General features: G+C 20.6%; 5 protein-coding genes across 5 annotated transcripts; 3 read left to right on the forward strand and 2 right to left on the reverse strand.

Moving 5' to 3' along the window:
* Positions 1-1,657: 1,657 nt before the first annotated feature.
* PY17X_0818700 (conserved protein, unknown function) lies at positions 1,658-3,063 on the forward strand (the record flags this gene model as incomplete). The annotated part of the gene is made up of 6 exons (XM_725175.1): positions 1,658-1,709; positions 1,842-1,954; positions 2,072-2,185; positions 2,347-2,436; positions 2,563-2,723; positions 2,844-3,063. The coding sequence occupies 6 exons, from the start codon at positions 1,658-1,660 to the stop codon at positions 3,061-3,063; spliced, it is 750 nt and encodes a 249-aa protein (XP_730268.1).
* Positions 3,064-3,722: 659 nt separating this feature from the next.
* On the reverse strand, positions 3,723-8,471 carry PY17X_0818800 (conserved Plasmodium protein, unknown function; the record flags this gene model as incomplete). The annotated part of the gene is made up of 2 exons (XM_725174.2): positions 3,723-6,389; positions 6,561-8,471. 2 exons carry the CDS (start codon positions 8,469-8,471, stop codon positions 3,723-3,725), a joined length of 4,578 nt encoding a protein of 1,525 aa, XP_730267.2.
* A 1,775-nt stretch (positions 8,472-10,246) lies between these two features.
* On the forward strand, positions 10,247-10,753 carry PY17X_0818900 (transcription elongation factor 1, putative; the record flags this gene model as incomplete). The annotated part of the gene is made up of 2 exons (XM_721921.1): positions 10,247-10,359; positions 10,558-10,753. 2 exons carry the CDS (start codon positions 10,247-10,249, stop codon positions 10,751-10,753), a joined length of 309 nt encoding a protein of 102 aa, XP_727014.1.
* A 2,114-nt stretch (positions 10,754-12,867) lies between these two features.
* PY17X_0819000 (apicomplexan amino acid transporter ApiAT2, putative) lies at positions 12,868-14,340 on the forward strand (the record flags this gene model as incomplete). The annotated part of the gene is made up of 1 exon (XM_725472.2): positions 12,868-14,340. The coding sequence occupies one exon, from the start codon at positions 12,868-12,870 to the stop codon at positions 14,338-14,340; it is 1,473 nt and encodes a 490-aa protein (XP_730565.2).
* A 1,098-nt stretch (positions 14,341-15,438) lies between these two features.
* PY17X_0819100 (GINS complex subunit Psf3, putative) lies at positions 15,439-16,062 on the reverse strand (the record flags this gene model as incomplete). The annotated part of the gene is made up of 1 exon (XM_725473.1): positions 15,439-16,062. One exon carries the CDS (start codon positions 16,060-16,062, stop codon positions 15,439-15,441), a length of 624 nt encoding a protein of 207 aa, XP_730566.1.
* Between the last annotated feature and the right edge of the window lie 938 nt (positions 16,063-17,000).

The following is a 17,000-nucleotide window of genomic DNA, read 5'->3' on the forward strand; positions in this document are numbered from 1 at the left end:
AATATTTAAAAAATAAAATAATTTTTTTTTTTGGGGGGTTATTATAATTACAAGTAGACATTGTTATGTCATTTTGGATTTTATATTTTCCATAAAAAAGGAGAAAATATTTCACTTTTTTAAGAATGAATATAAATATAGGTATTATATAACTATTTTAAATTATGTATTGCCAACCAATACTTATATAATAATTATTTCACAAATAAATAAACATTATATTTATGAACATATTTATTATTAACATAAATGAAATATATAGAGAAATTCTGCATAGTAAGTGCACACAAATTATAACATAAAAAAAAAAAATAAAATACAAACATTTTATATGAAATATTTTCTACAATATATTAAAGTAATAAATTTGTCTGGACATATAATATTATTCTTTTATATAGATTGTCATATTTTTATTATTAACAATTCTCAAATTAAACTTTTGTATATATACAAAAAGATAATAAATATAAATTTGTTTCTTCGTCTATTTTTTTATTATAATTAATATGTTAAGTATATATCAAAGGAAAAACTTATTTTTATACAAATTATATATCCTCATTGATATAACATTTTTTATCAAAAGTTATTATTTATATACTACATTATGAAGGTGTTAATTTTTTTTTTTTTTTTTAAGTAGATATATTTTTTTCAAAATTTCCAATTTCTTTATCATTACACATTTTCCTATATGATCTATTATTATATAGTATTTATACTCTATATTAATTCTATTTTTATAAAAATTATTATATATATTTAAAAATATAATGCGTGCATACATATAGGAATTATGTAAATATGTATGTATCCATATATATATGGGAATAATTTATATTATAACTTTTCTATAAATTTGGAAGCACTAATAAAGCATATTAAATTTTCGTGGGAAATTGGCAATGTAGTTGTTTTATATTATTTAATAAATTTCATATTTTTATTTATTTTGATATATTTAATTAATGCCACATCCTTTGTTTATTCACTTAGCATGTATGTGTATATATAATACATATATAATACATATATAATACATACATAATACATACATAATACATACATAATACATATATAATACAAATATAATACATATATAATACATTTTTTTTTTTCTTTCACTTTTTTGTATATCATCATTATAAATAGTTATGTGCACATTTCTTCTAAACAATATTGTGTATATTTTCTTTCATATTTTATTTCATATTTTATTTCTTTTTTTATTTGTTTTTTTACTTTATGCAAAATCACTAAATATTATTGTGTGCGGGTTAGACAAATTATATAAGAACTACCACATAATATATGTACGTATGTATGTACAAATTTGTGTAAATTTTTTAGGAAATATATAATAAATTTATTTTTAAACATTCTATATTTTACCTTATAAAAATATTTGAAATTAAAAAAAAAAAAAAAAAAAACAGCTACGTTTTTCCTTAATTATATATATACATATGTAGAATAAGTTTTCTATATGAAAATTTTTTATAGTAATTTGTAACAATATATATAAATGTTGTCAAACTTTTTTTATGGTTTAATTTTTATGTAATTTTTTATTATATTCAAAAGTTTATAATTTTTTAATATTTTTTTTGTATAAGTGTTTGTTTTCAAATTATTTGAAAAATCAAATTTAAAGATGGCAAACACCGGAACTACAGATTTAAGTTGGCTACCTTCTGATGCAGATGGTAAATTCATATATTATTGAACCAATCATGAAATTATAAATATTTTTATAACATTGTCTTATCCTCATCACTAATGTGCACATATTATTTTTTTTTTTTTTTTCATTATTAATTAAAATAATAAAATTTCAGAGCAACTAGCTTTAGGATTTAAAATTGTGACTAATGCATATAAAACAAGAGTAACATCACAAGAAGCAGAAATACGATCTTTAAAAGGACAGCTTACTGAAAAACTGGAACAGGTTCTTTTATATATCCATATAAATATGTGCATATACCTTAATATCTGCATATATATGTGCGTATATATGTGCGTATATATACACGTGAATGTGTTTCCCTTCTTTCCACTTTTTTAGTTATCATCTATTCAAAAAAAATACAGCAATTTGGAAGTTCAACTAATTGAATCAACTCAAAGAGGAAATCAATTATCTGAAGAAAATAAACAACTAATCTTTACAATTAAAAAAGTAAATAAATTATAAATATCATAAAAAAAAAATCGATATAAATTTGTATCAATCAAAATGTTCACAATTGTGTAGGAAAACTAAAAGTATATATATATATATATATATATATATATAATATATATTTTTTTTTTTTTTTTTTTTTTTTTTTTTTTTTTCAGCTAAATCGAGATATTGATCGATTGGAAAATTTAAAGAAAGCTGTTCTTAACTCAATTCAAGAAGAACATGATGTTGAAGATGCTCATAAGGTAAATAAAAATAGTTTGAAAATGTGTCCCCATGCTTAAGCAGTGCTGCCACTACCACTACTGCTACCACTACTACTACTATTACTACTATTATTATTGTTCATTTTTTTTTTTTTTTTTACGCAGTATTATTCAGCTGATGATATGCTTCAAACAACTGCCCCAAGAACGATGCTTGAAATTAATGGAAATGATGATACATGCCAAAACTTAATAAACAAAATTGTAAATTCTGATGCCCATAGTATTATTAATGGAAATTTTAATTCTCCTTATTTGGGAAATACGTAATTTATGAAAAAAAAATACAATTTTGCTTGAATTCTTTTGTCTATTTTTTGTCTATTTTATTATCGCTTATTTTCGCTTTATTTTATTTTTCTTCTTCTTGCACATTTTTATAACAGACCCGTGATTGAGAAAAATACAGACGGAAAAGCATTTTTTCGTAATGCACGAAGTCGATTAACATATGAACAGTTTAATCAATTTTTAAGCAACATAAAAAAATTAAACAATCATCAGCAAAAACGAGATGAAACCTTGAAAAAAGCTCAAATCATATTTGGGGAAACTAATGCAGATTTATATGAAGAATTTAAAGTATTAATATCAAAACATTCATAAAAAAATTATAAATATATTATGTTAAATAAGTTCATAATATTATAGTTACACAAATAATACATATTAATATAGTATGATTTTTGTTTTTGTTTTTATTTTATATTTTTTGTTTTGTTTTATGTTTTTTTTTTTTTTGTTTCATTTTGTTATGCTTTGTGTGATGTTTACGTTAATATTTTATCTCTTATGTATTAATAAATTAAACATGTCTTTAATTTTTGTATTATTTTATAAAAAATCAAGAGTAACAAACAATTTGTAATACCGATTTATAAATAGCGAAATTCAACCAATAATATCCAAAAAAAAAAAATATTATGAACAATTCATATATATTATTGCTTAGTCATAATTTTTTAGAATTTTCAAAACATAGTATTACAAGTATTGTAATATACCATAAAATTAGAAACCAATTTTTTTATAAATAATTTGTCTCTTTTAATTTTAAATAAATATATAATATTATATCCCCATTTCTTTTCTTCTTATATTTCCGATGTTGTAGTTTCACACCAATTCACGCTATTTTTTTTTTTTTTTTTTTTTTTCTCAATTCTTGTATTGATAAGGTTTAAATTTATTTATATTTAATATGGAATAATAAAAAATAGAATGTATATTTCGATGTGGGGTTATAAGAAGAAAAGACATAAAAATTATTTTTTTCGTAATATTCTACTAAGAACACCCCTATTTTTTGTATTTTTATTTTGATTTGTTGGACTTTTGCACACATCATTTGTTTGGGAAATTAAATTTATATTATATTGTTCATTTTCTTTTAATAAAGCATAATTATTTTTATTATCATTGTTATATTCATTTATTATATTTGAAATATGAGATGGTTCCATGTGAATTTTTATATTCTCTTGTTTTATTTGATCAACATGTTTGATACTATCTAAATTTATGGTATTGTTTGAAATCGTTTTATAATTTCCAGTGGAACTATAAGTCAAAATATTATTTGCAAGGTTTGGTGCATTTAAAAGGGAAGAATTATTGTTAATATAGATTTGATTCACTATTTTTTGTGTGTTATCCATGCTGTTACTATTATTTTTATTATTGTTATTATTTTTATTATTGTTAGTTGTGCATATATATTTTACTGCATCATTACACAAAATCGTATTTTTATTCTTCGTTTGACCGCTAACTGTTTGATCAACTAATTTTTGTGATTCTGTGGATATAGAAATTTCAGGCGATTTATTTTTTAGTATGTCTTCCACTTCATTTAGTGCACCTTTTCTCGACCCCAAATCGGTGTCGATTTTTATTGGCTGGAAAAATGTCTCGTTTTGATTATCGCACTCCTGATTTAAGGATTTACAAATTTCATGAGCTTCACTATTATTTAAACTAATGCCATTTAAATTTCTGGAAATATTGTCAGAATAATTACTATTGTAATGGAGACTGTCAATACTTTTTTTATTAGTTATATAATTTAAATCATTATTGTTCCACATATTTGATGGTGTATTTTCTGGAACATTTTTATTATCTATTCTAGGATCCAATTTATTTAATGTATGAGCTATTAAAACATTTTTCGCATCTTTTCTTGTTATTTCGGATTCATTTGAATTATCTATTTTATTTTTTAAACTTATGTGCATATATTTTTCTTTATTTTTTTTGTACCATTCATAATTTATTAAAATATCATTCCCTTCATTATTTTCTTTATCAGAAATTTTATTAACAATTGTTTCTGCTAAATTAGTATGACTATTCTCATCTTTATTTAGATCGATATTTTTATTCTCATCTTTATTTAGATCGATATTTTTATTTTCAGAACTTTGAATAAATCCCATTGAATTATAAATTTCTAAATTTTGTTTATCTTTTTTATTATTATATAGTGAATTTGATGGGTTGGACCAAGTTTGTTGTTCTATATTTTTTTCTTCCTTATTTTGTGTAACAGTTTCTAAATTATTTACTTCATTATTATAATATAGACTTGAATTTTGTTCCTGATTTATTTTTGTAGACATTTTATTATTTTGTGAAGATAGATCAATAGAATTGTTGAGATTTATTTCACTTTTAAAACCTTTGTCTTTTATTTCTTCATTAATAGATATTTCATTATCATTTAAAAAAGAGGAACTAAAATTTAGTGTTCCTATGTTTTCATTACTTAACATATTTGAATCGCCCCAATTTTGCATAAATATAGAATATAAATCATCTTCTTTTATTTTTTCTATTTCATTTTTTTCTTTAGTTATATTTTTTATCATATTTTTATAATTTGTTTCATTGAAATTTAAAAGATCTTTTTTTATTTCATTTGTGATTTTTTGATCTGAATTATTATTTATACTTTCTGATGATATGCTGTTGTTTCGTTTTTTCAATCTTTGTGCTTTTTCATTTTGTTTTTCATTTTGTTTTTCATTTTGTTTTTCATTTTGTTTTTCGTTTTTTTTTTCGTTTTTTTTTTCGTTTTTTTTTTCAATTTTTCTTTCAATTTTTCTATCTATTTTTTTTTCGAATTTATAATTTTTCCTTGTTTTTTTTGCATCAATATAATTGTCACTATAACATGAAGAACCTATATCACCAAATTTACAATTATTTTGATAATATTTTTTTTTAAAAGATTTATTATAATATTTTTCGTGATCACTATGTTTATTAACATTTACATAACTATCACTTGAATCATTGAATCTACATCTGTCTATATCTTTTTTATCTCTATTTTTTTTTTTGTGATTTATTAATTTATAATTCAAATTTCTAGTTCCATTATTTTCATGCATACAATCTATGCAATTTCCCATATCTTGTCTCGGAAATTTTGTAGATATATAATTATGTATATCAAAATATTTTTTGTCTATTTCATTAATATAAGAATCAGGATAATTTCTGTAAAATACTTGATAATTATTTGGATCATTTATTTCATTTTTATTCATATAATTTAAATTTTGATTATTTGTAAAATTTTCCATATGATTTTCATATTGTTTATTATTAATTTGTAGAATTATATTTTTTAATTTTATATTTTCTGATAATAAATTATTATTTATTTCTTTTTCTTTTGAAAGTGATATATTTAATATTTTTTCTGAATACATGTACATATCTACTTTTTTTTTTAATTCATCATTTTGCTCATTAAATTCATTGTTTCTATTTGCTAACTGTTCGTTGTTAATTTTATGATTATCCAATAATATTTTCATTTCATTTATTTTTTTTATTTGATTTTCTTCATTTTGTTCATACATTATTTGTTGTCTTTCCATTTCACTACGATGTCCTTTTTTTATTTGTTCTATTTCTTCATCCTACAGAAAAAAAGTATCGAAATTTTCCGAAAAAAGATGTAAATTATTACTCTTTTTTCAATTATATCACTTATTTTATTAAAAATGTTGTATTTATAATATTATATATTTATAGGAATATCAGAATAATTTAGTTTTATTTAATTGACTCTATATTTTTTATATCATTACCTTGTTTTTTAGAAGAAATTTTAATGTTTTATTTCTTTTTATCTCTTCTATATAACGTTTTTTATATTTATTTAATTCCTTTTTTATTTGTCTACTTTTAAAACTTTTCGAATTTATGTTTTTATCAAATTCTTTTTCATTATAAACAAAGGGTCGTGATTTTATTTTTTTTTTCTTTTTTAATAGATAACTATTTTCCTTTGTGTTTTTGCAAATAACTAAACTATTATTATCATTACGATTGTCATTACTATTTTTTTTTTTCTTTTTTTTTTTATTAACTCCCCAAATTTTTGTATTCATATTTGTTAAATCGGATAAACACATTTCGCTTGATAATTGTTCAGCATAATTATCTGAATCAAGAATTTCTGAACAAGTCACGTTTTTTTCTGAATAAGCCATATTTTTTTCTGAACAAGCCATATTTTTTTCTGAACAAGTCATATTTTTTTCTGAACAAGTCATATTTTTTCCTGAACAAGTTGATAATTTGGATTTATTAAATAATGAAGTTGAACTGATATTCTCTGTATATTCACTATCTGAATTTTTTTGAATATTTTTTTTACGTTTACTTTTTGAAATTGCCTTATTATCACTATTTTTGATATTCTTAGTGTTATTTTTTTTGTTCGGTCTTTTATTTTTCTTTGTTTTTTCTGATTTGCATTTTTTTTTATCAGTCTCATTAATATTTTCTAAAAGACCAAGTATTTTTTTTTTTTTTTTTTTTTTTTCAATATTGGGAAAATGTTCTCGATCTTCTAACATGACCGATTTTAATTTATCAATTAGACAAGCTAATTTATCATTTTTTTCTGAAAATTCAGAATAAATTTTTAATAACAATTGATATACATAATCTGTGAAAATAAGAAAATGGTTATGTATTTTTATTTTGATATTTGACGATGAAACATTATTTTCAGTTTGCATTAATAATAAATTTTGTTTTAATTTATTTATTGTATTGTTAAGAACTTCTTTTTCTTTAATTAATTTATTTATTAAAATATATTGTTCATTTATTTTGTCTTTTAGTATTCTATTCGATTTTGTAGAATCCGTTTTTAATTTTTCTAAAAATCGAACCATATATATTTCATTTGTTTGTTTTTCTATTTTCAATTTAAGAATATCTTTAAAAATTGTATTAATATTATCTATACAATGCATCTCATTACAACATTTTGTACATAATATTTGTTGTGTTTTATTTATAAATATTTCTTGTATAGTTAGTATAAATAGTAGCCCTTTTTTACTAATTGTTTCAAAAATATTATTATTATCATTTTCGATTTCATTTTTAAAATTATTAACTGTATTTATAAGTGAAAACACTTCAAGATCTTTCTCTTTATCATTATTATTTTCAAAATTTTCACCTTGAATATTTTGTAGAACATAATTTGTTTTTTCCACACTTTTATCTATTCCGTTAATTTCATTTTCTAAATTTACTAATCTTTTATTTATTTCTTTGGAAATATTATATGACCATTCTTTTTCATCACATGTTGTATTAATGCCATTATAATTATGTTCATTATATTCGACATTATTTTGTCTATCACTATTTATTGTTTCATTTTGAGTTTTATTTAATTCGGGAGCTTTATTAACCCTTAAACTTAAAGAACAATCAACATCTTTATTTAACAATTTTATATTTTTTTCTTCATTATCTATTACTACTTTGGTAACCTCGTTTTCTGTTATCTCTGTATTTATACCAATTGATGCTTCTTTTACATTTTTTCCGCTATTACCAATATTGTCATTCTGTTCATTTTTTTCGTGATATATTTTACCTTTTTCTGATATTACCTCTTCCGTGATGTTATTAGTTTCGATATTTTGGAATGTTAAATTGTTATCTTCATCTATTTTTAAATTATCTGACATTATATTTTTTTCTTTTTATTCTATTTAACAATTTGAATGGCCTCCATTAGAGGTTAATCAAGTTTGCCAATAAAAATATTTTTTATTTTCAAAATAACAACAAATAATGTATGATATATAAATTGTATCCTATTTTTTTTTTTTTTTTTTTTTTTTATTTATCAAACAATTTAATAATATATAAATAAAATTTAACCACTATAACAATAATTACGGAATAAAAGCTGTAACATATTTAAGGAAAATAAAATTTAAGACAAATTAATTAATAACCTTTCACCAAAAAGGATTAACTTTTTTTTTTTCTATTTAATTTTTAATTTGAAAAGTTGTGTGCAATAGACAAATATATTAACATAAATTAAAGATGGGAATGAGGATATAGAATATGATTAATAAGAGGAAAGCTTATATACAAATAAATATACTAACCGAAAAAGAGAGAAAAATATATATGCTTATTTAAAGAGTAGTGTGTAAATACATATGTCTGTTAATTTTATATAACTATTTTTACCATTTTATTAAATTGATTTTTCCTTAATTTTTTTTTTTTTTTCAACATTAAAAATAATAATTTCAAATGTAGGAAACGAAAAATATGCGAAATTATATTTTCTACATTTTATGTATATGTATATATGTGTGTGTATCCTACATGATGATAATAATGGTAATAATGATAATAATAATGATAATAATAATAGTAATAATATAAATATGTATCAATTTTACTTAATTTTATTTCACATTTTTTTTTGTGAATTTTTTATTTAAATAGTACATCCATTTATGTATAACCTTTGTCTGTAATTTAGTAAATTACAGTTTTGTGAAATTTATCCAAAATATTCAATACCATTATGTCAAATAACAGTGTATACGACTTTTACCGGCGCTTTAAATATATACTCGGCTTATTGAATAAAAATTTATTGTTTGAAAAAAAAACTACCTTGTTATTATTATTTAAATAAGAAAATTATTATATATATTGTGTATTTTACTTTTTTTTAATAGCTAATTGAATATTTTAACTTGACATTTTTTTTATAGTTAAAAAGGGAGGAAGAGTTAGGAATAGGTGGAAAAATAAAAAATAAATAAAATAAATAAATAAAATAAATAATAAAATAAATAATAAAATAAATAAATAAAAATAAATAAAACAAAAGAACAAAATAAAATCACAAAAAGTTTATATTTATGTACATATTATATAGAACAAAAAATATTATTTACCATCTTTAATTTTAACACCCCTCTTAACATTTCGTCTTTAATTTTTTATTTTCTCCCCATTTTTCAAACAACATTAATTAAATTAGAAAATTCCTGGACATTCAATTAGTTAATATATTTTGTATATTTATATATTATACATGTACATTATTTACATTTTACATATTATATATTTACATTTTATATATATAAGATTGGGTAATATATTTATGGGGCCTATTTTGAATTTTCTCGATTCCTTATATTTAAGTTATTTACTTATTATTAATTTGCCTTTAATTTCAAAATACAATTTTATATAACATTGGAGAGGTTATTTATTTTTCATCATTTTTTTTTATCATTTTTTTTATCATTTTTTTCATCATTTTTTTTAATTATCGTGTAAAATACGTGCCATATATATATATTGTAGGTTTTAATTTAAACCGAACTTACAAATAAACAATAAAATTTAGTATTATATAGAGAATATTTAAAGAGTACCAAATTACAAACAAATACATAAAATAAAAAAATTTTGATGGAAAAAAATGGCTCGAAGCAAAGTTAAAAAAGTAAAACCACGAAAAAAAAAACCAATAAAACTTGATAAACAATTCAATTGCCCTTTTTGCAGTTATAAAAAATCAGTGGATATTAAAATGTAAAAGTTACAAAAAAAACAAAAAAAACAAATGAATATTGTCCATACATTTATTCCTAATTTATTACCTACACTTTATTATACATGGTTATTATATATTTGTCATCTTTTTTTCGGTTATTATATATTTATCATTTTTTTTTCTGAACAAGCAATAATATTTACAACCCTTTTTATATTCAATTATAAACCTTATAGGTATAGATCTAGAGGAATAGGAGAATTGAATTGTTTGAAATGTGGAGTAAAATATGTTAGTCAAATTACAAATTTAGATGAATGTATTGATGTATATAGTGAATGGGTAGATAAGTGTTTAGACGCAAACAAAAAAGGATGTGCTGAACTTTTGTATAATGATGATATAAGCTTATTAAATAATTTTGCAGAATAAAAAAAAAATACAACATATTTTAGTAAACTATAAATATATTTGTATATATGAGACAGTAATATTCTACAATTCCCTTATTATGGAAAAAAATAAAATTAAGAAAAATGTTTTTAATCCTTATTTATATACATAAAAAAGGGTGAATATATATATGCACACAAATTTTTTTTCAAAACAATCACAAATAAAGCTGTTCACATTAACCTGACCATATTAACCTGTTCATATTCACCTGACCATATTCACCTGACCATATTCACCTGACCATATTCACCTGTCCATATTAACCTGACCATATTCACCTGACCATATTCACCTGACCATATTCACCTGACCATATTCAGCTATTATGATTTGCACACACAAATGAATAAAAAAAAAAAAATACACACATTTAATTATTATTTGGTTTGTTTATTAAATCCGTTTTGTAATAATATAAGAATTCCATCCGATTTATGAACAAATATTAAATAATACAAAATAAGTAAAAAAAAATTAGTTATATTTGTTTCCTTATTCTTAATAATTTAAATGTTATCATCCCTTTTTATAATAAAACCATTGTTAATATATTTTTATGTTTCCTTAATGAGGAAGATAAAGAAAATATTTAGCTTCCCAATAATATATACATATGCATATAGTATGTTTATTTATTTGCATAAATATAAAAAAATTATAACATGTGTAAGTGATAGTGATAATATATTTTGCATTCTTTGAAACATTTTTTTTGTTGCTTTTTTTAAACATAATAAGTTATAATGAATTAACTTTTTTTTTTTTTTTTTTTTGTTCTAATTCGTTATTTTTATCGTAATATAAATATGAAATCGATAATATATTTAAGGTAGTGATAAAATTATTAACTAAAAAAGTTGGTATAAATATAAGATAGTACAAATTTGTTTTTTTATTGTCCATATATGCAAAAGTTATATGTACCATCAGAATATATATGATATTTGTTCTATAATTGTGACATAATTAGCATAATATATTTCATGTAATTATTAAAAGTTAACCTAACTTATTATTACACATTTTGTTTATTAAAAATTCTCAATAAAAAAAAGAAGAAAATTAATAAAAATTAATAAAATTAACCAAAATTAATCAAAATTAACCAAAATTAATCAAATTAAATAATGAGAATAAAAAAAATCTTTGAATTTATATTTCGAATTATTAGAATAAAAAAAAAAAAAAAATATGTTTATTTGTATTATTGACATATGAATAAAACTGAGAATCTATTTTAATTACATGTTTATTTTTTACAAATTAAAGGGAAACCACAATATAATATTACATATATATTTTTTTATAATTCTGATATATATATAATAAAAGATAATAAAAGATAATAAAAGATAATAAAAGATAATAAAAGATAATTAAAAATAATTAAAGATAATTAAAGATAATAAAAGATAATTAAAAATAATTAAAGATAATTAAAAATAATTTAAGTTTATTTAAAACGCCATTGTGCATGTACATACATAAATATATTTTAAATAAGTGGCGTATTTAATTATTTTGTTATTTTTTATTCCCACAATGTGGTGAATGTTTAAATTTATTTTGTTTTGAACAAATTTACTGTGTTTGTTATTTGTTTCCATTTTATTTTTATTTGGAATATATGTATTTATTTGGAATATATATATTTATTTTATATTTTTTTAATGCCTTCTTCAAAATAATATATTTTTTTAAACAGTCTCAGTTGTGTTTAAAAGCGCGTTTTGAATTTTTAAAAAATATATAATAAGACTTATAAAAATAATTAAGTAACTGTAAATTTTTCTATATGCTTATATATTTATTTTTTATGTATAAGTATATAGAAAAGGAAATATAAATTTCGTCACACTTCTTCCATTTTATTATACATGTAGTATATATTGTCCAGATATTTTAAAACGATTTACACACAATATATGTACAAGTCAGAATAATAATTCAAGGATATATAGACTTGTTTCAAAAATAGGCAAATATTTTTATATCATAAATAACAGGAAGAAATAAAAGCCCCAAATTTTATTTTTATTTTTTCAAGATATCTATATAATAATATATTAATTTTTCTATGCATATATATAATGACAAATAAAGCGGATGAAGAAATTTCAGAAATGAAATATGAAAATGAGCAAATGAATGATTTGAAAATTAATAGATGGATTGTTTTAGTAATATATTCGATTGTTGCTTCAATAGGAACTTTTGTACATGGGGGTTTTAGTGGATGGCAACCAATTATTTACAAAAGTGGAGCATTTAGTGAATTATGTAAACAAGGAGATGTAATAGAATCATTTAAAGTTGATGAGAATAATATTTATGAAACATGTGGTAATCGAGATGCAGCTGTAAATAATTTATTCACAATATCATTTTTTGTTCATTTTTTTTTATCATCAATTAGTGGATATGTATTAGATACATTTGGAGAAAGAGTATGTTTTTTATGGGGACAATCCATATTAGCATTAGGGTTTATATTATTAAGCATAATTAAACATTCATATGCTTGGTATGCTTTTTTTGTATGTTTGGGTATATCAGCTGATTTATCATTTATTCCATTATTAAAAATATCTAAATATTTTAACAAAAAAGAATCATTAGTATTTGGAATATTAGGATCTGCTAGATCTACTGGATTTGGAATTGGACTATTATTAAAAATTGCATTTTTTTATACTTTTAATTTTAAAACTAATGATTTTTATATTTTATGTATATTTTATTTACTTACTTGTAGTTTATTTTCATTTATGGTTGGGTTATTTATTGTACCAAAAAAATATAATAAAGTTTCAAAAATAGGTAGCGAAATTGCTACTGGATCATCTCATACAGATAAGAAACCAAAAGTAGATATGATAAATGATATAGATAAAATTGAAATGGGTAACAAAAATAATAATTTAAGTAACAGTAATAAAGATGGTTTATTTGAAAAAATCAAACTTTTATGGGGTCATAAAAAAAAATGGGAATATTTAATAACAACATTTATTTGCAGTAGTAGTATGATCAAATTTGATTATTTTATGAAAACAAACAGATCAATATTTATATGGAATAATAATGATTTAACAACAATATTTTCTATAGCCACAATTTTATCATTTATACCGACTCCATTATTTGGATATTTAGCAGGAAAGTTTGGATCAGTATATAGTATTATAACTAATAACACATTTGGATCATTAGCTTATTTGTTAATATTATTTGATTCAGTATATTGTCGAATGGCTGCAATATTTTTATTCTTTTTGTATATATCATTTTTATTTTCATGCTTTTATTGTTATGTTGATGAAAAATATTCAAAAGAACATTTTGGAAAATTATGTGGAATTATGTTTGCAGTTAGTGCACTATTTTTATTTTTGAATTTTTATCTGACATATTTAACAAATGTTGTATATATTAATATGGGAGAAAAAAAATATTTTCCAGTTGCTTATGGCTTAAACGTCCTTGGAATTATTGCCTTATTATCTTGTATATACTTAAAGGTTTCAGAAATACGAGAAAAGAGGGCATCAAATGAAGCTTAACTGGACCACCCACATGTACATGTATATGTATATAATATAGTAGTACAGCTTGTTATAAATTTTTTATTCTTTATTTACATTAATTTACACTTCTTTGAAAACATGCTATGATGTGTTGATACATTTTAAAAAATGTCTTCCTTACTTATATATACGCATGTATTTGCATACATATGTATGTAGATACACTTCTACAGTTGTGTTTTGTGTATTTATATTAATTTGTTTTTAAATGTTGACATTAATTGGTGTTTTTATCGTATTCACACACAAGAAATACATATATATAAAAAGTCAGGTGACTATGAATTATATATGCACATCCTTTATTAATATTTGTTAATGTTTTGCTCTAAAACGAAATATTTATTTAGTTGCATATTTTTATTATATAATACACCATCTCTCATTATTTTAAACATTTAAATACATGTTAATATGTTCATACTATTTTGTTAATTTTTTATAAATTTATTCACATTTTTTATTGAACCAATGTTTGTATACGACTTGGTACTAATTTAAATTTAAATTTTTAACATTGTCCATATAAATAGTTATATATTTTATCATTTATACAATTATTTCAAGTTATAATACTTGCATTTTTTTTATTATATTTATGACATGATTGTTTTATAGAACTTTACAAGTGATATATAACGCTTAGTTATCAACTTATTTTAAAAAAAAAATATGAACCAAAAAAATGTTTAACTATTTTTTATTGCCTGTTCATAAATATAAGTTTTTTTTTTCTTTATTTTTATGACATGTTCAGAATTTTTGTCATAAAAAAAAGTTAACCAAACTTCACACACATATGATGGACATAATATGGTGAAAATATATTATCAAATAGTTAGCTAATTTTATGTTGTATTAACAAATAATATTTTTAAAACAAAGGAGAGAAAGAAAAAATAAAAAAAATAAAAAAAAAAAAAAACGATAAAATAATAGCTACAACATGCATACTTATACATAAGTAGATTAATAATTAAAAATAATACATGTAAAATGTATCTTTATAAACACAACAAAAAAAATAAAATAAATATATTTCATTGGTATATGTAATTTTAGACATCACTTTTATCATTTTTCTTTTTCATAAAAATAAAAAAGTGTTGTTTCTTTATTCATTCTTTCCCTTTCTTTGGAAGTACCTTCAATAAAATATTTATAAATTTTTTTTTCTTTGTTTGTAAGGCCTTCTAAGAAATAAGCATTTAATTTTTTTTTATTATTTATTAAAAAATGTATTCTTGTTTTTTCCGCTTTTCTTAATATATCATAAAAATTAGTTGATGGCCATTCATTAGTAGGTAATATATTACATAGTTCATATGCCGTTTCAAAATAAAATTGGTTAAACAATCCAATTGTTACTGAAACTGGATCAAATTTTAAGGTTTCGATTATATCATAATAAGAAGGAAATTTAATTTTTATAATATTTTTTTTATATAATTTTACAGCAAAAAATAATGATAATACGATTTCATCATCTGTCTTTAACTTATCTTCTCGTATTCCATTTTTATATTCTAAATATGCTTCATTACTAAGTAATGATAATCCATATATATCAGCTAAAGGTACACATGGAATTTCAACTAAATCAATAAAACTAAAAGGGGTATTTATATCTTTTATTATTTCTTCAAACTCTAAAAAATTATTATTGATTTTTATATTTTTCAATACGTCTTCATTCATTTTGGCACATCAAACAGGTGCGTAAACATGTATATATTCCCAGTTATACATTCATATATTTTTATATATATTATATAAATATTTATGTATGCATGTATTTGTAATTTATCTGTTTCACTATAATATGTTCTAATCTCAAAAAATGTAAAATTCGTCAAAAAATACCTACGAAATGGTCGTGATTATAGTTAGATCGTTTTGAAATAACTGTGTATGGGCACCCAAATTAAATGTATAAAAATGTATATGCAATTAATTAATGCATACATACATGCGTATATAGCTGGATACGTAGGTAGATACATGCATGCCTTCATTCCACTTGGAATAAATTAATACATAATATTAATAACAAATTTTATTTATACTGCGTTGTATGTATGTATAAGTTTAAAAATACACGTATGCCATTATCTCCCACAAGAGATGTATATACAACAATAATATATAACTACGCCTTGCACTAAGTTTGTGAGTGCACACAAATAAAATAATAACTTATTTTATATACTCATGACTATTTTTTATTCACATAAAAATAATTTTTTTGTGTGTAACAATTATTAACGAATATTTAGCAAATTATTAAAACGTAAGGAGTTGCATATTACATATGTACATATAATACATAATTATTATATATATATATATACACACATATAATTATATTATTATATATAAACAATTAAAAATATAAATAAATTGGTGAATGAACGAAATATAAGCTTGTATTTCGTATTATTATAAATCGAATTAAAAAAAAAAATAAAAGTTTGAACTTTGAAATATAGGGTATATCTATTAAATATATCTAGCATTGCTATTTTTTTAAGGTTTAAAAAGTGGATACATATAAATATTGAATATATAAGTATAATCTTTATTTTTTTTTTTTAATACCACATGATGCGCATTAATTTATTTACACATAAGAATAT

Source organism: Plasmodium yoelii (assembly GCF_900002385.2).
Source record: "Plasmodium yoelii strain 17X genome assembly, chromosome: 8".
Taxonomy (NCBI): domain Eukaryota; phylum Apicomplexa; class Aconoidasida; order Haemosporida; family Plasmodiidae; genus Plasmodium; species Plasmodium yoelii.